This window comes from Polyodon spathula, chromosome 4, assembly GCF_017654505.1.
Source record: "Polyodon spathula isolate WHYD16114869_AA chromosome 4, ASM1765450v1, whole genome shotgun sequence".
Lineage (NCBI taxonomy): Eukaryota > Metazoa > Chordata > Actinopteri > Acipenseriformes > Polyodontidae > Polyodon > Polyodon spathula.
The window spans coordinates 79,390,902-79,413,328 of record NC_054537.1 but is presented as its reverse complement, the minus strand read 5'-3'; the positions used below and the strand labels follow the sequence as shown (position 1 = coordinate 79,413,328).

General features: G+C 36.0%; 1 protein-coding gene across 1 annotated transcript in view; it reads left to right on the top strand.

Annotated features, from left to right (window-relative positions):
• The window catches only part of pkhd1l1.1 (PKHD1 like 1, tandem duplicate 1), a 63,828-nt gene that overhangs the window by 24,494 nt on the left and 16,907 nt on the right, over window positions 1-22,427 (top strand). The window contains 33 exon segments of the mRNA XM_041246753.1: window positions 376-530; window positions 1,093-1,215; window positions 1,483-1,588; window positions 1,783-1,902; window positions 2,036-2,197; window positions 2,510-2,631; window positions 4,769-4,904; window positions 5,828-6,011; window positions 6,323-6,465; window positions 6,674-6,778; window positions 7,187-7,375; window positions 7,802-7,976; window positions 8,765-8,963; window positions 9,234-10,221; window positions 10,926-11,174; window positions 12,034-12,183; window positions 12,342-12,516; window positions 12,985-13,141; window positions 13,424-13,580; window positions 14,018-14,097; window positions 14,625-14,754; window positions 15,342-15,471; window positions 15,743-15,984; window positions 16,103-16,243; window positions 16,332-17,351; window positions 17,825-18,016; window positions 18,525-18,676; window positions 18,911-19,070; window positions 19,239-19,419; window positions 19,765-19,853; window positions 20,180-20,334; window positions 20,856-20,985; window positions 21,344-21,462. Coding sequence (XP_041102687.1) covers window positions 376-530; window positions 1,093-1,215; window positions 1,483-1,588; window positions 1,783-1,902; window positions 2,036-2,197; window positions 2,510-2,631; window positions 4,769-4,904; window positions 5,828-6,011; window positions 6,323-6,465; window positions 6,674-6,778; window positions 7,187-7,375; window positions 7,802-7,976; window positions 8,765-8,963; window positions 9,234-10,221; window positions 10,926-11,174; window positions 12,034-12,183; window positions 12,342-12,516; window positions 12,985-13,141; window positions 13,424-13,580; window positions 14,018-14,097; window positions 14,625-14,754; window positions 15,342-15,471; window positions 15,743-15,984; window positions 16,103-16,243; window positions 16,332-17,351; window positions 17,825-18,016; window positions 18,525-18,676; window positions 18,911-19,070; window positions 19,239-19,419; window positions 19,765-19,853; window positions 20,180-20,334; window positions 20,856-20,985; window positions 21,344-21,462 — 6,716 coding nt within the window.

Genomic DNA, 22,427 nt, shown 5'->3' with positions numbered 1-22,427 from the left:
AAATCAATGCGCTTCAGAATGAAATTTCTAAAGACATTTTAAGCATTAAATGGGATTTGCTATAATGTGCATAAAATTTAGCAGATTAAGAGTATAGTGCATACCAAAGTACTTTTGTGTAGCATTGTTTAATTAAGATAAGTGCTAGATGTTAAAGCGATATTTTATTTCAACTACGTTTTCTTATTAAGTATGTTCTGAATAATTGTTTCTGCCTTAGATCATTGTCTGTTTCTCAAATTCTTCTAAAAGTTATTTTTTTATTTTTAGTTATTATTATTATTTTAACCTAGGCCAGCCTTTTTACTAAACAAAGTACTTGATTGATTGTCTAGTACTGATTCCTGTATTATGCGTTCTTCTCTCCTCTTGTAGGGCTCTCTGTCAATGTGTCAGAAGCAGATTTGCAATATGCGCTGCAAGGGATTCCAGAAATGGGACTGGTACAAGTTACCAGAAGCGGAGACTGTAAAGGATATGCTTGGACTGTCACATGGATGACCAAGACTGGACACCAACCCCTAATACAGGTTAAAATGTTGCCCTGTTACGGATTTATTTTGCGGGAGGAAAAAAATGGATTGCAATGACTAAAAATTAGCCTGCATTCATCAGATTTTTTTTTTTTCCCTGTCGTGGCTACAGGAAAAGCTAGCAATAATGACCAGAACTCCCTGACCATTAACTGGAATAGGTGATTTCACCAAGTCAATTTGAAGTGCAACTCATAACGAGTAATTCTGTTCTTAATGGCTGTGTATTTAAATACGGTGTCATTGATCTGGCAGAGGCTGTGCGATACTATCTAGCCAATTTATGCCTTATCCATAAAATCAATGCACTTTCAATCTGATTTTTAAACACACTAAGCAGTAAATGGGTTTTGCTATGCATGTACATTAGCATAAACTGTAGCATGTAACCCGATGGCAGGGTTCAGCACTCCTGATGGTAAAAATGTGTCTAAAATGCAGAGCATACCTGATTTAGATAATGTGTATACTATTACAAGGAGGAACTACTCAGGGTGTTTGCATGTGAAACAAACAGATGTACATCTCAAATGTATTCACTATTTGTTTTCCCATTCAGATTAATAATGTTTCTACCAATGGATTAAGTATCAGCATATCAGCTTATGTTGTAGAAAAGGGAGGTTTGTTAATACCGCAGATTTTGGGAGACATGTTGCGTGTTCCCCACGCTAAACCACAGGTATGTAAAGGCAGAACTGTACAACCTTCACAACTAGCTGTTAAATAAGACACAATTAAATTAAATGATATACAGAGTTAAACACATACGTGTAGACTGTACATTAATTATGGTTTCTGACCTATTGTAGTATCTGTATGCAAATTGTCACAGTATAGTTTTTATATATTATTATGTTTATTTTTCTTTTAATATTGCATCGATTACCATTTTCATATTTGTGTACGTTGCTCTTCGTGGTACTGCTACTTTATTTCTTGTTTAAAGGTTCAGGTTTTTATCAATGATATCCCATCATACTGCTCCAGTGACTGTGGATATCAGTGGAAATCAACAAAAACTCCAGTTGTTTCAGGGTTAAGCCCAACTGAAGGTAATTGAATTGGTTCAGTTTCAGTGGTTATCAGGGGCACTGACTTTGCCAGACCCTGTACCAGTTTTGTGGCTGTTTAAAGCAGATGGCTGATTCTACCATTAAGGTATTAAAAAATCCTTCCTGGCATTTGCTAGATATATTCATTGTAATCGTCTTCATAGAAGTTAGTTTATATGCAATTCTTTTTTTAGGATCATTTCATGAACAAACCATCTTGACAGTTACAGGATCTTCACTTTCCAATAATTCCCCCAATGCAAGTGCTAAAGTTTATGTGGGGGCTGTTGAATGTAATGTTACAAAGTTAAGTGGTAAGTAATATGTATTTACTTCTTTAAATGTATACTGGGGGAGCTGTTTATTGCACTTAATTATGTTAGTGTAAGAAATTATGAAAATAAGATTTAAAATAAGAGCATTCTTGAATTTTCAATGTTTTTTCAGACAATGGGATCACCTGTAAAGTTGGGAATGCAAGTGCCGGATCCTTCCCAGTTTCTGTCTATATTGCAGAGCTTGGTCTTGCTCACAACGTCAACAATTTAACCAACTTCACTTACAAGATGGGAGTCACGCAAATCTCCCCTACTGAAGGCAGTACAGCAGGTACTGTAAATATGTACTGTTTCAACATCCTTTTGCATATCTGTATTTTAATAATACGTATTTTTTGTTTTAGACATTAATAATGTATCTCCAGTGTCAGGGTTATAGTGGCTAATGTGGGACCCCTATGTGCTGCATGTCACGTTTACATTTGAACTGGAGAACTACTGTTCCAGTCGTGATGAAATGGGCATTCCTTCACACATAGAGGGGGTCATGTTCAGATTTTTTTCTTCCGTAATTTACAAAGTCATTTACAATCAGTGTTAATGTGTTACTTACTGGCATACTTTTTTTTATTTTGCTTATTAGGAGGAACTGTGCTCACCGTGTCTGGATATGGTTTTGGCCAGGATGCAGTGGTTATGATTAATGATAATCCCTGTGTTGTTATTGATGTAAGCCTGGATGAACTGAAATGCAAAACACCAGCTGTAAGTAAATGTGCTTGTTATATAATGTACCTACTGTATGAGAACAAGCTGCCACTTTGTAAAACTATAATAGGGGTGTATGGTTACTGTGTTGGTATCAACGGAGAGAACGGGGGAGACACACAGGGTTTGTAGTTGAAACGCCTGTCCAGCGTCCAGGTTTATTTATTTACAGGTAGTTGCAGTGGTTGGTGGCCACCACTAGGGTACCAGCAATGGTATCCCTAGTACGGAAGGATATTCACAAACACAATGTACATAATAATACAATACACCATTCAAAAACAGCTAAGAAATGAATGGTGGCCAAGTTTGGGTCGTGCGCTACTCCCGCTACACAGGGATGTCCCACACCAGGAACCTTCTTCCTAACCTAAAACTAAATAAACTGTGGTGGGATTAAAATTCCCCTTAATTAATTCCTACATAAACGTGGCATTTATCTCGGTATACAGTGCTCCCTCGCTAGAACGCGGGACACACACAATATGAGTAATAAGCTGGTGTGGGGGGGTGCCACGGGACATATAGCAACACACATCTGACTAAAATACAAAATAACTCCCTCTTTATAATGCACATATCTTGAAGCAAAAATGTAACTTTCCATGAATTAACCATGCATAATGCACTGTGTAATCAACGCTATATTTTTTATATAAAAAAAAAAGGTAATATTACAAATCGTGGATCATTTTAATTAGCATTTTTTAAACTATGAATAGCCTGGCTAAACAGTGATCGGGAGTTCAGTTTGAAACGACAGACAAGCAAACTAAATGCCGGAGCGGGGCTGAAGTGTCTCATCTCCCTGAGAAAGCTGCAGCTCCTCTTGTAGCAAAAAAGTAAATACATTAGGAAAGATAACCATGTAATAGGCCTAATATTTATTTAATTATTAAAAAAAAAAAAAAAAGTTGAAGAAGATGACTGTGTTATGTTAAGTGCCAGTGCAGATTTTCTTCAGTTCAGCTACTGTACCAAAAGGGAGAGACAGAAACGGAAGTTAGACAGAGAAGTTGTTTACAGTTTGAACAACATCAGTACTGTATTTACTGTAGAAATATTGCATGAATCACTAGTATAGGGAAGAGGGAGCACTGTACACACGTTGATAACCTGTAGCACACACAGTCATAAGGGATCTCCATCCACCAGGACCCAGGTTCTTTTGGTTGCGCCCCCTGGATATGTACATAGCTGTGAGGTCTTCAGTTTGTAACAAAGCACAGAACAAATGGAGAACAAAGAATCTTTTCAGACCCTTCTTAAAGTCAGGCGATAAGGGTTAATTGATTGTCAATTCTTCAATTGACACCTGGCCATCTGCTACACATTACTTTCAATTAGACAGGGAGGAATCACCCAGCCCTGCCATATCTAATCAAACAAAATGTTCTTTACCAAGCACCACCAGTACATACTATGTCAGTCAGTCCTGCCACAAAAGCCAGTAATTTAAAGAAGAATATTTCAATTATTTTTGGTATTAAGATAGCTAATTACCATCAATAACAAATACATTCTATGTAGTAACACACCTGCAGTATCATTAACAGCCACGCTGTTTATTTTTATATTTACCTTTTATAAATGTTTTTTTCAAATGTGTTGTTTGGTTTGTCAACTTTTAAACATCTATTTAAAGATTTTGCAGCACCTTACTTACAATGTACAGTGATGGTAGGGATGCTTATGTTGACAATGCTTTATAGTGACTTTTCTTTTTCAACAGTTTATTTGACCTCAATATTCACGAATGTTTTAGATGATCCACTTTGTCCTTTTTTACCTGTCTACTATTATATTTAGACTCTTTTTGTCAGTGAAATTTTAGACACATGTGTATATTTACATTCACAGTATCCTGGCGCGACTTTCATGTAAAATAAATAAATATACCTCAAAGTATCAGCTGGAAAGGGGAAGGTTACAAAACACAGTTTAACCATCAGCTCCTGATTGACTAAATGTACTGCTGAATGTAATTCATCTTTACTATGTTGTGTACTTCATATATTCATACTTGTGAAAATTCATTGTAGGTAAACTGAGATGAAAGTCATAAACTGTGATATCTAGTTATATCTACAAACTTGAATGGTTTAAAAAAGAACAAACCAATTTATCATTACAGGGAACATTGGGCCCGGTCAATGTAACTGTAAACATGAAGAAAATGGAAGCTGTGCTTGAGAGCAGCCTCTTTACCTATACTGACACAATGACACCAGTCATAACACTGATAAGCCCACAAAATACCAGTGTAATGGGTAAGTTCTTTTATACAGGTAATGTGAAAGCACTGTTTTGGGTGTGGGTGTGTGCTCTGTGAGGTTTCTTTGAAGGATTTATAATACATCCTGTTCAGGTATCTTAACTAAGAACTACTGACAAAATACTGAGTAGCTGAACCTTGTTTTCCATTATAATACTGGATTCTGTGGATTCAGAAAGTAAACATAAATTCTGTACATCTTTCTTTGTGTTCTTCTTTGCCTGTGTAGGTAGCATTCAAAATAAAAAAAAAATACAATTGAGATATTTTCATATCTGGTCACAAAGGCTGTATGTATGATGCTCATTAGGACTGTGCCAAAAAAAATAATTATCTTCAAATACTCGATTATTATGATATTCAGTGACCCCTCACTCAAGTTCCGTGGGGTTCGCACATGCTTTTGTCATTGTTAGTGGCACTTTTCCATTTATTCTGAGGCAGAATGTTCATTACTGAGTGTGGCAATCATCTTATCTGAATTGTACTTTTCCATGCATTGTTTCTTAAGCATAATGCATGGCCATCTAAATAGTTTAACAGGTAAGTAACCACAAGACTTAAATTACATGTAGATCTTTTAAACACATTACTTAAATTTTTTTCAGGATGAGAAAATGCCACACAAAAGAGAATTATAGCAAAAACAATTAGCAATGGTTTAAAATATAATGTAGTTCAATTACTTTTCTCAGCTCTACAGACAAATACAAATTCTAGTTTAAGGAGTCTTACAGCATGTGCACAGTAGTGTTTACATGTGATTAATAACATTATTGAATGTAACTGGAAGTAACACGCAGGTATAGTTACCAGAGAATGACTTGACTCATTACTTGATTATACTGTCAAAGTTTTTGTTATTTTACCAACTTTGCTGTTGATGTTTGTTTATGTATTTATTGATATTATTTTTAGGAAACAATACTCTTACAATTGAAGGATCTGCCCTTTCCACCAGTGGCTCTGTCCTTATTGGTAATACAGAATGTAAAATAGTTGAGTGGTCAGACAGTAGCATTACCTGCTGTCTTCCCAAACTCCCACCTGGGTTGTACACTATCCAGGTACAAGTTGGAAACAGGGGCTACGCCAGCCTAAGGTAAGTTACAGAGTTCTTAAAATCATAAGGAACAGTTATAGTTTTACATTTTATTTTTCAAACTATGTAATTATGTTAGTGTTATTCAGGCTAAAATTGTTGTATGTTTGTTATGTTTGCAAATGAACAACACATCTTATGGTAACCTTATTTGATTATTAATGTTAATTAATAATGTATAATTATTAGTTGCTGTTAACTACTATTAACTATTGATTTGGTTTTCAGAAATACTAGGGTAACTTGTTATAGTTGGAGATATGACTGCATTTTTGTTGTTACAAGGTGTATTTTTGTTTGCTTCTGCGCAGCAATGGTGTCAATGCTTCTATTGAATATGTGTTGCAAGTCATCTACGTCTCCCCCCTTCAAGGCTCTCTGTATGGCGGCACAAAGATTACTGTAACTGGTTCAGGGTTCAGTACAAATACAGAAGACAACCAAATCACTTTAGGTAAGACTGCTTTTTATGGGTTAAACATAACTGAGACCCAGGATTCAGAAAAAGTATTGCAATGGTAGATTATCATTAAGAGTCTTTTTTTTTTTCATTATTATTTTAAACATGTGCCATGCCATTTAATATTTAAACATAGGTCTATGATGATTTTTTTGGTGTCACTGGTATTAATCTAATTGGGCTAATTAAATTTATTTTACAGAGAATACAGATTGCAAAGTAACATCAGCTGCACAGAACCAACTGGAATGTGTGGTGCAATCAACTGGGAATAGCCACACCATCACAAATCTTGGAATACACCCAGGTATCTTTTTGCTCATTATCTTAATTACATTATAGTAACTGTAAATGACAGTGTATTTCAATGTAAGGGACCTATTGGATAATATTGATAAAGGCTCTTTATCAATATTGTGACTGGTATAAACCAGAGACCACACAGATAACTAACTGCTGTAAAAACAGCTGTGCTCCTTTGCACAACCAATTACTGTATATCTGACATGCTGAAGTCAGAAACTGTTATGGGAGAGTCACATACCTTAACATACAGTATAACATAAGCAAACTTGTTTCATCTTATTCAATGGAAAAAGCTGACGATTGGTTTGCTATAATAGTACAATTTATGCTAAATGTGATTCTTGTCTTTAATGTTCATCCTTTGACGGAGAACACTTAATTAAACACTTAGTCAACTGTTTTGTTGCAGACTATGGGGTTGGGTATGCTTGGACTCCATCATCTTTAGAGGTGTTTGTAGGAGACACAGTGCAATGGCAGTGGCAGGCACCGTCCTTTGTGAAAGGGATGGGTTACCGAGTGTTCAGAGTCTCCAATCCCAGTGATACAAACTATGATGGCAGTGGATTTACCAGTGGAAACAGCAATACTGCTTTGGGTAAGGCATTGATTACAGACAAGGCTGTTGGGTTTTGATTGCTGTTAATAAATGTGTGTCATATTTGTTGGGGAATGTGTATTTTGTTGAATATCCAAAAAACGTTATTTTAAAAAATGAGTTATGACTGTGTGCGTAGGGTTTCTCATGTTTAATCTGGAAGAAAGGGTTGGCTGATTAAACTGTGCAAAATGATTTCTGTTATAATAAGAGACACCCTGCACACAAAATATTAACATTACAAATCACAAAAAGAAATGATCTACCCTGGAACTACTAGTAAGAACTGTGTTGTGTGTTTTATGCACAGCATGACAGCTGTAAACAAGATCCGTTTTACTGGAATGTTGTTATCCTTAAAGGTGACTGGTTGATTTGTCATTTCTGATTTATAATACCGTTAAATATCTTTTTTGTTTTTTTCAGGGTCTTTCAGATACAGCTTTATGCTTCCTGGAACCTACTACTACAGCAGTGGTTATATAAATACACAAAGCAATATATTTATGCAAGGAGCTATCACTGTTAAACCAATACCTGATAATAAAAAGAAACTGTATATTTCAGTGGGAGGAATTGAAGCAAAATACAAACCAAGTGAGTTACATTTCCGTTAAATACAGAACTGAAGTGTTAACATTGTATAATACTTTTTAAAGCATGTGGCTCAAGTATAAAATGTTGTATGGTATGACTGTGGCTAAACATGGATTAATCTGATATCCAGAACATGTCAGTTCCATGCCTCAGGAAGTTAAACATGCTTTGTGTTGCATTGTCTGTGAAAGAAAAGATCTAGCAGTTAGATACCATTACACAGTAATGTATCACTTTGCAACCAGTTCTAAGAAGTATGTACTAAATATACCTAGACAAACACAGACTAGGTTTAAATTATTGGCTTACAGTTGTATGTATAGCAAAGTGGAAAATACTCTAGTGGCTTGTCTAAACAAGAATATTTTGTCAGATATCAATTTAATTGTATACCAGTCCAAATATCGACTTCTTCTTTGATGATGTAGTTTAACAATAAGAACGGGTAATTTGGGATTCTTGAACAGAATAGGCATATTTTGTTCTTATATTTCCAAAAAACAAAACAAAACAAAAACACCAGGTTTCAAATTATTGTTAGTTATACATTGAGGTACCCTACCTTGCCAAGGTATATAATATATAGTAATAGCTTTATATACAGTTTATCTTACTCAAGTAATGGCTATATTATTCATCTTCTTTTTCCTTTTATTTTTTCTTTTTCTTTTGTTTCTTCTTTTTCTTCTAACTAGTATTAATAGTAGTCATAGTACCTATGGAAATGGTGTCATAGCAATTGTAATAATACTCTAACATCACTTTTTTAATAGTGCCTCCTCACATAGAAAGAACAGTGGCTGACTGCCCAGAAACAGTCCCACTCTGCAACCAGACCTCCAATGAAACTACAACTGGAGATGGCATTTTATTCCAGTTTTCAAGCTGTTACTCTCCTACTGTCACCAACATCAGCCCATCTAAAGGAACTATCTATGATGCAATATCCATCAAAGGAACAGGATTCAGCAGCACTAACTGTGCAGATGAGGTTAGTGCCTAGATGATCCCTAGTTCAAATAATGTCTTGTCTTTTTGAGTAAATTCATTGTGTTGATGCTAGTAAGCACTGAATTGTGAGGGTATAGGGTACTTGGCAGTGCTGTATAAAGGGTCCCAGTTAATAAAGATAATAGTCATGTTCTAAAGAAGATAACATTTTAGGTGCTGAATAAGTTTAACTTCCATTTATGACCTTTCTTGTCTAAGACAGGGAGAAGCATTTTCTACTTCATTGTTTAATTATTTATTAACTTTATAGGTGACTATTGGAGGACATCCATGCAAAGTGATCAACAGCACTACTACTGAAATTACCTGTGCTCTGAATCCAGAAAATGTAATGAATATTGGCTTTGCAGAACTGGTGTCTGTTAGGGTCAACAATCTAGGGACTGCCATCACCACCATCACTAATGAGTTTAGCCGTCGCTTTGTGCTCTTACCAACTGTCGATTTTATCCACCCTAGTGTTGGAGCCACCACTGGAAAAACAAGGGTGACTATTCAGGGCTCTGGATTTTCAACCCCGGCTGACAGTATAACTGTAGCTGTGGCCGGTGTGGACTGTTCAGTTGTCTCTGTTAATTACACAAGTATCACCTGTGATACCTCTCCAGCTGATGCCACTGAGGGGGAGGTTCGAGTGTCAGTGAATAATTACCTTGCTAGTTGTAATTCCGACTGTCACTTTCAATATAATGCCTCATCTAATCCATCTGTGTCTAGTGTCTCACCGAACAGCATCAACAGCAGTTCAACCATCCTTTCTATTAATGGAACTGGGTTTGGGGACCTTCTTGAAGATATTGAGGTTTTCATTGGAAGTTTGAGATTTCAGCCAAGTGCAGTCACAAATGCACAAATTACTTGTCCCATAGGCACATTGCCTGCTGGTAGTTATAATCTTAAAATTGTTGTGATGAGCAAAGGATTGGCATCAGGAAACATCATGGTTTCCAGTCAGACTCTAGCCTCTCTTACACCAAGTTCTGGAAGCATCAAAGGAGGAACAACTTTGAACATAACAGGCAATGGATTTGTTCCAGGCAATACCACAGTCACTGTAGGGAACTCTCCTTGCTCAATTATTTTTGAAACACCAAGCAAAATCATGTGTCTGACACCACCCCATGATGCAGGAACTGCTGCTGTTAAGATCATGGCTCTGTCAGTTGCCTACCCAGAATTACATTTCAACTATGCAACCCAAGACACTCCAAAAATCACTACTATGAGCCCATCGTCAGGTATGTGTGTCTCTCTCTCTCTATCTATCTATCTATCTATCTATCTATCTATCTATCTATCTATCTCTATCTATCTCTCTCTCTCTCTCTCTCTCTCTCTCTCTATATATATATATTATATATATATATATTATATATATATATCAGTTTAACCCACTGAATATCCCATTTAGCATACATTGTGACAATAAGCAGAATTGATGTTATCAGGTGTTCAAAAGATAAGTTAAATTACAGTGGTTTCAAAACCATTCAGTTGACTATTGACTGATTTGTTGTTTGAAATCCATTTATTAGCCTCTTATCCTATTAGCACTAGCAGTTATGCCAAAACTACCAGCTGATGCACTGTGAATGTTTTGATTTGATTTTCTCATTGAAACACATTAAACTCTTCTTGACTGTCTTGTGTTTGTGACGTGGAACATTTATTTGGGAACACCAATAGGGTACTACTTTATATTGTACAGAAACGAATACAGTGGGATCCCTATCTTCAGAACTGGGAACTAAAACGTCTAGGTTGTACTGCCTAATTAAAATACTTGCTCCAATAAAGAAAATGGGTCAGAAGCCTATTTTCTAACCCAACAACAGTGTTTTGTGGCTTTCTTTGTGCCATCTTGTGATAATAATTAGCTAGAGTAGTTTCTGTGTTTTCTGATTTTTTCATTTAAATGTCTCATTACTTTGTCATCTTGCAGGTTTAAGTGGAACAAATGTTACCATTACTGGGTCTGGATTTGGATCCGTTTTAGAAGATAACTCAGTGGATATAGATAATGTGAAATGTACACTGACAACAGTCAGTAATACACAGATTGTATGTTCTGTGGGAATCCATGCAGGAGGCACCTTTCCCGTAGTGCTCCACAATGCTGTTAAGGGATATGCTGATTCAAATGCTTCTTTCAAATATGAGATGTCACTTGTAGCTGTCACTCCAAAAGAAGGTAAATTATTACCAACAGCTAGATATTCAAGGTAAAGCTTGTTTATATCATTAGATTTATTAGTCTTTGTAACAGGGAGATTTCTACTGACTGTCTGACGCATGCGTGGTACTGCAGGATGAGGGCGGCATCCCTGTAAGATCCGTCTGTCAGTCATGGTGATGACACGGAGAGGTGGGGAAGAGGGTGTGCTGGCTTTCCTTCTCTCTGAGTGGCTGAGAGGCAAGCCTTGGGGGATTGCTCAGCCCATAAGTACTGCGCTTGGTTGTGCATTCAGGTGGCCCTGATTGAGAATACACACAGAAGCCTGCAGAGAAGGCCGGTGGTTGGAACGAGTGACCAAAACCAGGCAAGCACAGCTGAGGAAGACTATTAAATAAACCGACTATTAAAATATATGGTTACATACACAAGGGGACGTGTGTAGTGGCCACCCCCGTGTATAGTGCACAGCGAAGCATAGGACGGAGACCCAAGCTGACCCGCATAGTGGCAGTGGGGGTGCTGTGTAAGCAGCACTTTTGTTTTGTAGTTTTATTACTGTGTTTTATTTTCCCTTTTTCTTTCGCATTTTGTTTTCATTATTCTTTTTGAGCACCTGTGAGCGTACCAGCACTAAACTGTCTACCTGTGTTGGTATTGCCATGGACCTGTCTACTATACCTGTGGTATTCAGGCCACGAACAACAGCGACCTCTATGGGCTGAAATAAATAATTGCAAAAAGAATACAAAAAGAAACAAATAAAACTGGGCACTTATGCAGTGTTTGCAAATACACTTCTGTCTCCCGTGTCAGTGAACACCCACACCCTTCCATAGTCTTATTGATTTGTTGAGATATATATTTTTGTATTTAGGAAGCTTTGGCGGAGGTGCCATTCTAATACTAGAAGGAGCTGGATTTGACCAGCAAAGCTCCAGAGTGTTTGTGTGTGATAGTGAATGTAAAGTAGACCGACATAATTCTACCTCCATCAGCCTCATATGTGAGGTGCCATCTTCTAATGGTAAGTTGTTTTATTTGTAAGTTATTCTAATGGTAAGTTGTTTTAAGTCATCTTCACTGTTATTCAATCACACCATCAGTTAACTAAATAAGATGCCATGTAAAAGCTATACTTGCAATACCTAACAATTTCACAATACATTTGTTACTGAATAATAGGTACAGGCCCACAACAGGATTGTGATGTTCTTGTTTCCAATGGCAATGAAAACAAGACACTATCTAATATCTTCTCCTACAAGTCTTCCCTGACCCATGTAATAACTGACGTGTCTCCAAGGAGAGGAGGCACAGCAGGAGGCACCAAACTTACAATTTCAGGATCTGGTTTCAGGTAATCTTTCTCAGTTATGTAAAATAGATTTTGTTGTTTAATTCCTTGATCGATTTTTTTTGTTACTGTTAGAAAGAATATGTTGTTTGAGCATATCTTTCTTAGTTGAGAGGAGAAGTTTCTGAGGTCTCCTGATGTTCCCTTGTCTCAACCCCTATATGAAAACCACTGGTTTAAAAATCTGAGTCAATGTGGATGGCATTATGGTTTGTGTAAATTATTTAAAGACATGTAGGGCAGATGGAATAGACTTGCACATGCATAAAGTCTAATTGAAGATTACTTTAATGTTATTTGTATGCAACTTATGTCTTCCACATTAGTTAGGGATGCAATGTAATCTGCATTTCAATTTACACAGTATGTAAAAAAAAAATCTATCCCAGAGCAATTTGCTTCTCTCACTCTGACGATAAGGAATTAAAGCTATGATATCCCTTTAATAACATATAATAATTTTTCCACCAGTTCTAGCATGAATGACATCAAGGTCACTATAGGACGATCACTGTGTGAAATTGAGTCTGCAAGCAGCACACAAATAATCTGTGTCACAGATCAGCATCTTCATTCAGAGCAGACCAAAGTTAAAGTATATATTGGGAAAAACGGCATTGCTAAACTGGTAAGGATTTAGTGGGTTTTTTTTTTAATTTTTATTTATTAATTTATTTTTTTAATTTCATTTCATGAATTAAATGTGTACGGAATAATCTTTGTGATATACCCTGTGATAGGTATAACACCATCATGACCCTAGAGTATAACATACAATAGATAAATATAATTGTTGCTGAGTGCATTGGTTTTCTGAAATTCCTAAATATTTGTCATAATATGAAATATGTAGTTAATACAGAGTTAATTATAGATCAGTTGAATCAGTGTTTGTTGGTTTGTTGTGCAGGACAATGCTGATTTCTTTTACATTGATGTCTGGTCCTCTAAATACACATGGGGTGGGGAATTCCCTCCTGAGCAAGGATCCTTTGTTGTAGTAACCAAGGGGCAGACAATCTTGCTAGACACAAGCACCCCTGTGTTAAAGATGCTTCTCATTCAAGGTAGCCCAAATAAATTAAAAATCACACTATCCTTATGTTACCCGTGTTTTAGCAATTTGGAAAGATGAACAATTAAAATATAATCATAAATATGTTAGCTTAGTTGTAGAGAGAACATATTACACTGAAATAATGTTTCGTGACTTTCTGATTAGTCATTAGAATATTAAGTCTTGTGTTAATATTCTACCAGGAATTAAACAACTGTCTGTGTTTTCTGTTCAGCTCTCCTCCTGACCGCTAAATGATGTTGGAGATCATAATCACCGAAGGGTCAAACTCTAGTTATTGTATTATATATAGATATTGTAGATCCATCAAAGCTCTGCCTTGATCCATGAATTAATGATTAAAAGTACATTTTATGGACCAACTTGTTTATACTTTTTCAATGGTATACCAGTATTTATGGCATTTGATTGAGTTGTGGTTTTTAGGTGGAACCCTTGTGTTTGATGAAGCTGACATTGAATTGCAATCAGAAAATATCCTGATCACAGATGGTGGAGTTCTTCAGGTATATTTACATAACTGTTTTTTTTTTCAGTTCTCTGAATCCATTCAAGCAAAGATGCTTCTTTCTGCAATTTAGACCTATTGTCCATTTCTGATGTGCCAACAATTATAATTAAAGAAACAAATAATTGTTGCCTCATAATTAGGATCAATGTAGAGATCAGTCTGAGAAGAACAGTTGATGTATAGAAGCTTATAATGATGTATTAGCCATGATGAGTGTTACGTTTCAGGTTTTGGGAATCTATATGAAATCAAATAAAGCCCCAATAAAACATCTGATATATAGACCAGTCTATCACATTACAAAATCTCAGCTGGCCTTGCCAAGTTTAACCATCAGTATATCTGGGGTAGCTGACAGAAGAGCACATCAGATGTTAACTGTGAATGTAAAAATAAACAGTTAAGTACATTATCCCCAGAATACTGTATCTTATAAAAATAGATAAGTCAAGAGATAAACTTTGTAAAGCGAATATAAACAGTTAGAGAATGTTGATAACATACATACTGGTTCCCCTGCAGATTGGAACTGAAGATGCACCATTCCAGCACAAAGCAATTATTACACTACATGGGCATCTTCGTTCAATTGAACTTCCAGTGTATGGGGCTAAGACTCTGGCAGTTCGAGAAGGAATCCTAGATCTCCATGGTAAAGTCCTGGAAAAGTGTTATGAATAATTGTATAAAGCTTTAAAAAGATTTTAACAATGTAAAGCCAAAGAGCTTTAGTAAAAACTGATCATTAGTTCAGAATTAACATATGGCTGATGTATGTATTACAGCAGCTTTGAAAGTAAACATTTTGAATGATTATGATTTCAATACCACCGATCGTAAAACTTAATTTCTTATCTGTTTACAATCCTATCACTTGAGTTCTGTATTATTCTCTGTTGTGTGGAAGTGAGGAAGAATATCAGGGTTGCACTGTTCACTGAAGCCTAGTGCTTCCGCACATGATAACTCACGGTATGCTTTTGAGGAGTCTTTTCAGAAACAGTCTATGCTAGAATAATTAGCAAATAATTGTATAATTGTAAACAACAATGGAGTGTCAAATAGAACACATGTAATAGAAATTAAATATGAGTCAAATTCAGTGGCATCAAGTATCCCTTAAACAGTTCTTATCCTAGTTAAATGAACAAAGTTTTTTTGTTGTTGTTGTTTTTTTGTTTTTTTTTGACATTATATAAAACATATCGAGGCATGCTTAGTTTTATATTTGTCTTGCAGGCATGCCTGTTCCTGTAACGTGGACCCGTTTGGCTAAGACAGCAGACAAAGGTTCTTCCACACTGGTTTTACAGCAAGCTGTGACATGGAAAGCAAGAGATGAAATTGTTATAGCATCAACTGGAGACAGGTATGTGATCTGTGTATTTCTTTCATTTTAAAGAAAAGAAAGCTTTTTCAACATTTGAGTTCACTACAACACAATGTTAGTTTCTTGAAACTGTAAAGTGTTTCTGTTTCGTTTATTTATATAAATATATTTATATATATATATATATATATATATATATATATATATATATATATATATATATATATATATATACGTGTGTGTGTGTGTGTGTGTGTGTGTGTATCATAATTATTCATGTGAATACAGTACAGTATTTGTTGTTTTTTAGGCATAGCCAAAAGGAAAATGAATTAATGAAAATTGAGTTCGTATCAGTTGATGGAAAAACCCTGACCTTAGCAGAACCGCTGAAATACCAACATTTAGGAGTTTCTATCACCTTGTCCGACGGGACAGTATTTGAAGCAAGAGCTGAAGTTGGACTTCTTACTCGGAATATTGTTGTCAGAGGGTCAACCAATATTGAATGGAATGACAAAATAGAGGCCTGCCCTGATGAATTTAACACAGGTAGATTGAATTGTGTAACAAAGTGCCCACTGCATTATTCATAATATTGACTACTCTATATAAGTATCAAAATAGTAATACTTTTATAAAGCTGCATGCACTAATACATTTTTTTTAGGTGAATTTGCTACCCAGACTTGTTCCCAAGGAAAATTTGGTGAAGAAATTGGCAGTGACCAATTTGGTGGTTGTATTATGTTCCATACCCCACGGCCAAGTGAAAGCTTAGCAATTGGAAGAATTGAATACGTTGAGGTATGTAATTCAATATTTGGTTATTCTGAGAGAAAAATAGCAAAAGTTGAAACCTTGATTGTTTTTTTTTTTGTTTCCTTATCTGTAGGTAGTCCATGCTGGACAGGCCTTTAGATTGGGACGATATCCAATACATTGGCATCTTATGGGAGATTTGAAGTTTAAATCTTATGTCAGAGGTTGTGGAATCCATCAAACCTATAATAGAGCTGTCACTATCCATAACACTCACAATCTTTTGGTGGAGAAAAATGTTATCTATGACATCATGGGTGGGGCCTTTTTCATTGAGGATGGGATTGAGACAGGCAACATTCTTCAATACAACCTGGCTGTCTTTGTGCGCCAGAGTACCAGTCTCTTGAATGATGATGTCACACCTGCAGCATACTGGGTGACCAATCCCAACAACATAATCCGTCACAATGTAGCTGCTGGAGGAACCCACTTTGGGTTTTGGTACAGAATGCATGATCATCCAGATGGACCATCCTTCGATCTGAACATCTGCCAACAACATGTTCCTCTGGGAGAGTTCTTTAACAACACTGTTCATTCTCAAGGCTGGTTTGGGCTCTGGATTTTTCACGAGTACTTTCCTGTGAAAAAGGGATCTTGTGGCTCCACAGTGCCAGAGCCAGCACAATTCAACTTCCTGACCACCTGGAATTGTGAGAAAGGAGCAGAGTGGGTAAATGTGGGGGCAATCCACTTTAACAATTTCCTAATGGTCAACAATGAAAAGGCTGGCATTGAAATGAAACGTGTTTTTAATTCATTCATTGACGGCTGGGGAGCGAACGGGGCCATGATTAAAAATGCCACCGTAGCAGGTTACGTGGGTGAACTCAGTTCTGACTGTAATTCTAAGGGTATCATTCTCCCCTTTAATGAAGGACTGACTGTCACATCTGTTAAATTTATGAATTTTAATCATTCCTCATGTGCTGCCATTGGTGTGACATCGATTGCTGGAAGATGTATAGACAGATGTGGAGGCTGGGGTGCCAAGTTCAGTAAAGTAGAATATTTCAACACACCCAGTAAGGCTGCCTTTCGATGGGAGCATGAAGTTGTTTTGATTGACTCTGATGGGTCTCTGACGACAAAAGGTGTGTGTGTGTTTTTTTTGTTTTTTTTTAACTTTTGAGTATATAGACAGAATTTATAAATGTAATAGCTAACATTTGTGATCGGAGATTTACATCAGTAGTTATGTGGGTAAGAAAACAGATAGAGAAATTCAATTGACACTGTATATGAAGATAAAAGTGTATTGTACACTCATAAAACGGAAACATTTCCTTTTTATCTCCAGTATTTACAATATATAAACATGGTTGGTAGTTACTGTATTTGTCTATATTGTCATTTATTGACATTTTTGACAGTTAAGTGGTAGAGTTCATTGATAGAAAAATAATTATACAAACTATATTTAAGATTTTTCCACAGGCACTAAATGGTCAAGGTTAGAACCTGGGGGCTTCATTCATTTATTGATACTTATGAAGGTTATTCTTTGATATCTGTCTTGTTTTTAGGCATCAAATTAAATACTGTTCTCAATTATACTGGTCCTTAGGTATTGCTAACTATAAGGTGGTTCCTAAAAGCTCCCTACTGGACCCGTCCCACTGCTCCCAAGAAGCTGACTGGAGTGTGGGGTTCCCAGGTTCAATTTGTGACCCCACAGTCAAGTTCCACCGCCTTGCTTTCAACAATCCTTCACCTGCCTCTCTTGAAGCAAAGAATGTCATTCTGACAGACTTACATGGTAAGATAATATTATTTTACCTTTAGTCCAGATCAGCTATAGCAGTATAGTACATGAGATAGCATGACTTCTCATTAGAGGATTTTCGTAATTCTAGGGGCAAGGTTATGCTAATATGATTGGCTAACCAATCCTACAAAGACCATGCATAATGTTCTGACGTCTTTCTCTACTGCCTCCCCAATATATCTCCCTGCTGGTGGTAGGTAGTTACTTGAATTTGGATAATTTCAATTAAGGATGGCTCCTGCTGGTCCTGAAGGTGAGATCCTGGGCCAAACAGTCTAATCATTTCATATTACATTTTATACTACATCATTCAATGCTGTGCCTTGATCTTTGAATGTCTTTGACTGTGATGTAAAGCTAACTCTTCTCATTTTTAAGAGTTCTATCTTTAGCATTACTGTTCTTAAGTTTAAAAAAAATGTTTTAGGCTTATGAAAGTAAGTGTGCAACACAAATTGGACGGTACTCCAAGACTTTTATCTTTGTTTTTACAATGTAGGTACCAGTGTCATTCCTTACTTAAATAAAAGGCTGACCCACGCCCCTGGTTGGATGGCGCTGATTCCAGATGCAAATATGTTTAACTGGTATTTTGAGAATGCTGATCAAATTACCAATATTGCTTACAGTGCCACATTCTATGGATTTAAGGTAATCTGATACTGAGTGATGAAAAATTTATGACACATCAGCAAGATCATACTTAGAATAACCTTTTTGTGTGAAGAACAATTGTATTCTAAAACTAGGATTGTAAAACTTGGATTGTAAAACTGTAGGTTGTATTGTGTATAGTTTGCTGATTGAATGTTTATGGATTGTTTTAATAGCACATTATGCATGATGTAAAAAGTTATTTGATTTATGTATTTTTTTGTGTTACAGCAAGAAGATTATGTCATTATTTCGCACAATTTCACTCAACATGCAGAGATGTTCAGAATAACTGACATACGTAACAAGTCCACAGAGCCTTTGAGCTGGGATAAAAATGTGAACGGTGACTGGTATGTGCAGGCCAATACAACAACCTTGAGTTACATAGGTATGTGAAAACCTATGAATATCTTAATAACCCTATTAATTATACCCACATATAAACACAATCTAACACCCCTATCATGACTGCCCAATCCTGATGCAAGTTTGCTTTTCTTATCTCTTGAAATGTAATGAGGAATACTTGAGACTGTATTTGCATTTTGTGTTACAGTGTCTGGAAAGACCAGCATGAGCAGACACAGGGAAGCGAGCGTGGATCCTTCCATGTCTGATGAGAATGTGGAGTTTCAAGTTTACACCTGCTTCTTTAACTGTAACCCGTCAGTTCCATCAGACATCCCATTACCACCAACCATCCCATTACCACCAAACAAGAAACCTGCACATTTTGTGTATGTCATACAGTAAACACCTGATATACCAACACCCTTTATCCAAATAGACCTGGTGGAGTTCCCCCCAAGATGTTCCACCAATATCAACTCTAATGGCCATAAAGCCCCCTTTATCGAAATGCCCATCAACCTGTTCCGATAAAATGAGTTATACTGTTTTTTAATTAACAAAAGTTAACAATAACAAGATAAGTCAAGATTTACTTTTATATTATTATTTTTATTAAAAAGTAAACTAAACGGGCACATACTTTACAAAACTAAATTTTTTACTATTCAAAAATAGCAATTTTATAAAAAAAAAAAAAAAAAAAAAACATGTTCCCTCTTTGTTTTCTTTAGTCTGTGGTCCAATGACTCTTTCTGGAAATCTTCTGCAGAAAACAGTTACACTGTCCCAACAAAAGAATCTGATGTGGTTATTCCAGCAGGTAATAATAACTATCTGATTACCATGGAAGCTACTCTAGAGAGTATAAAACAGGTAAAGCTTGTTAATTATACATTGAATCATAAGAGATTCGAATAACGTTGGGTCCATTCAAACTTGTTAAGACAGGTGGGGCTCAACCAGCAACACTTTTTTGGATATGCTGGTTTAACTTTAGCTGTATACAATTCAGCCAAAAACAGTATACAGATAAAGCACAGAATAATATGAATTTATAAAAAAAAATTGCAGATCATTATCCTCCTAAAAGCACATGTAAAATGTTCTTTACGAGGTAGATATAACCAAACTGTTATTTATCTACAGAATATTGGGTAGTTCTGGACATAGACACCCCTCCTTTGAATAAACTTACTATTCATGGAGTATTGGAAGTGGACAGCGAAATCTACAACAAGTCATTTGCTGCAAGCAATGCATCTGGGAAGATAGTAATGAAAGCTACCTACATATCAATACAGGTAAAGAAAGTACTTTGATATTCTGGTGAGCATTATATTCATTCCACTGAGGATAAATAGTGTTGTGCATACTGGTATAATAAATGAATAGAAAGATACATGTTTGCCAGGTGTGTATACTGCATTGATGTCACTTCTCTCACGTCATTTACAGCACATATTTGATATACTTCATTTTAAATTGTGTTCTTTGAGAATTGCAATAAATCTGAAATGAGTGCACAAATCATATGAGGTATTATACTATTTAACAACAAAAAGGATAACATTAGATGACAAGTGAGCTGTTCCTTGATGTTTGTACTCTGTGGTGACTGGACACTCTGTACTGACTTTTTCATTGCTGTGCATTTTGTAAAGTAAATCTATACAACTTCTGGAATGTATTCTGGCTGTACCAAACTATTAGATTCATAAATTAATTTATAACACGTGTAACTAGCCACCCAGTGGATGACCTGTTTTAATCATTCCAGTTGAACTACTTACTAATGAAGACCATGGTTTATATGCCAATATAGGGTGGTAAACTAATCGCAGGACAGCCTGACAGTCCCTTTAAAGGTGAACTAGACATTGTTTTGAGGGGGACTCATAAAACAATAGAGTGGCCTTTGCTCGATCAACCTAACCAGGGAGCAAAGGTTTTAGGTAAGTGACCTTCTCTTAGTGTTCAAATTCTATTAATCTATTTAATCCTGCACTTAACCCAATCCGTAGTATTTTGTATTTCACCTGCACTCATATCTAACCCTGATGTAACTATCAACACTGTTATCTGCTCTTGAACTGCCCCGATATCAAATCGTACTGTGTTTTGTATCTTGCTCTTAATTGTACTGTAATTCTTGATATGTATTTTTTGTATACAACTGTAAGTCACTCTGGGTAAGGGTGTCTAAAAAATAAATAAATAAATAATCTAAACTGAGGAAAATCCTAATACTGTACAAGCATCAGCATTGCAAAACAATATTTTAGAAGACATTAATTTTTCTGGGTAATCTAGGTGTCTTTGGAACTTTGGAACTTCATGGGATGCCTCACTCTATATATCGGACTAAACTAGCTTCAACAGCCTCAGTGGGGTCTACCAACTTATCTCTAGTTGATGCGGTTGACTGGAAGGTACTCGTGTCTTTATTTGATTTAAGTACTTTTTCAGTAATGAAAATGAAGCATTATTTGATTTGTTCTGATTTAAGCTGTTGTATGGATGTTCTATATTCATGGGTGAAAGTTTTCCGTCTATAGGTGGCATTCCGTCAAATGACCGCTCCCAGGTTCATTCCTATGATTCATGTAGAAATGGCAAAAAAAAAAAAAAAAAACTTAACTGTTAAACTATAAAATATTTTCGAGTTTTTTTCCTCCAGTAACTTTAATGAGACCATAGACGCCTAACCCATGGGGCACACAATGGAGGCAAACTATATATATTTTTGCCCCTTTTTTTGCTCTGTGTATATACACATTATTACTCTATGTTTTGTTATGGTTTTGCATTTAAATGGTTTAAAATGTATAACAAAAAAACAAACAAACCAACAAACAAAAAATCATTCAGAAGACGCCAGAGGTCCGACATTGATTTAAAAAAAACAAAACACACAATAAAACGCACCCTACATGAACATTGGTTTGACCCATAGTCCGCAATGCATTATTTACAACAGCTAACATTAGCAGCGATGTGCCGAAGATTAGGGAATACTTACCTTCAAAAGAACAGTGCTTGCTTTTCTTTTTTTTGTTTAACACTTTCCTTTAATAAATGACAGGTGGGGATTCTAAGTGTAGCACTGTGCAGAGATGCCATTGGTACTGGTTGTGCCATTTGGTGTTACTTGCATATACTGTATTTGTAATTAATGCTTGCTGAATAAGTACATATTGAACATTTTATGCTGAAACACCTGCCCAATTTTATTGGCTTGCAATTACTAAAACCATAACTTCACAACAGCAAGGTTTGCTTGATTTCTTAGAGCTTCTTAACTGTAGAAAAAAATGGCGTCTCTATGCTTGCAGTTAGTCCTTCAGTTTGACCCCACTTTTTAACAAAGTTAGGTGCCTATGATTGAGACACAACA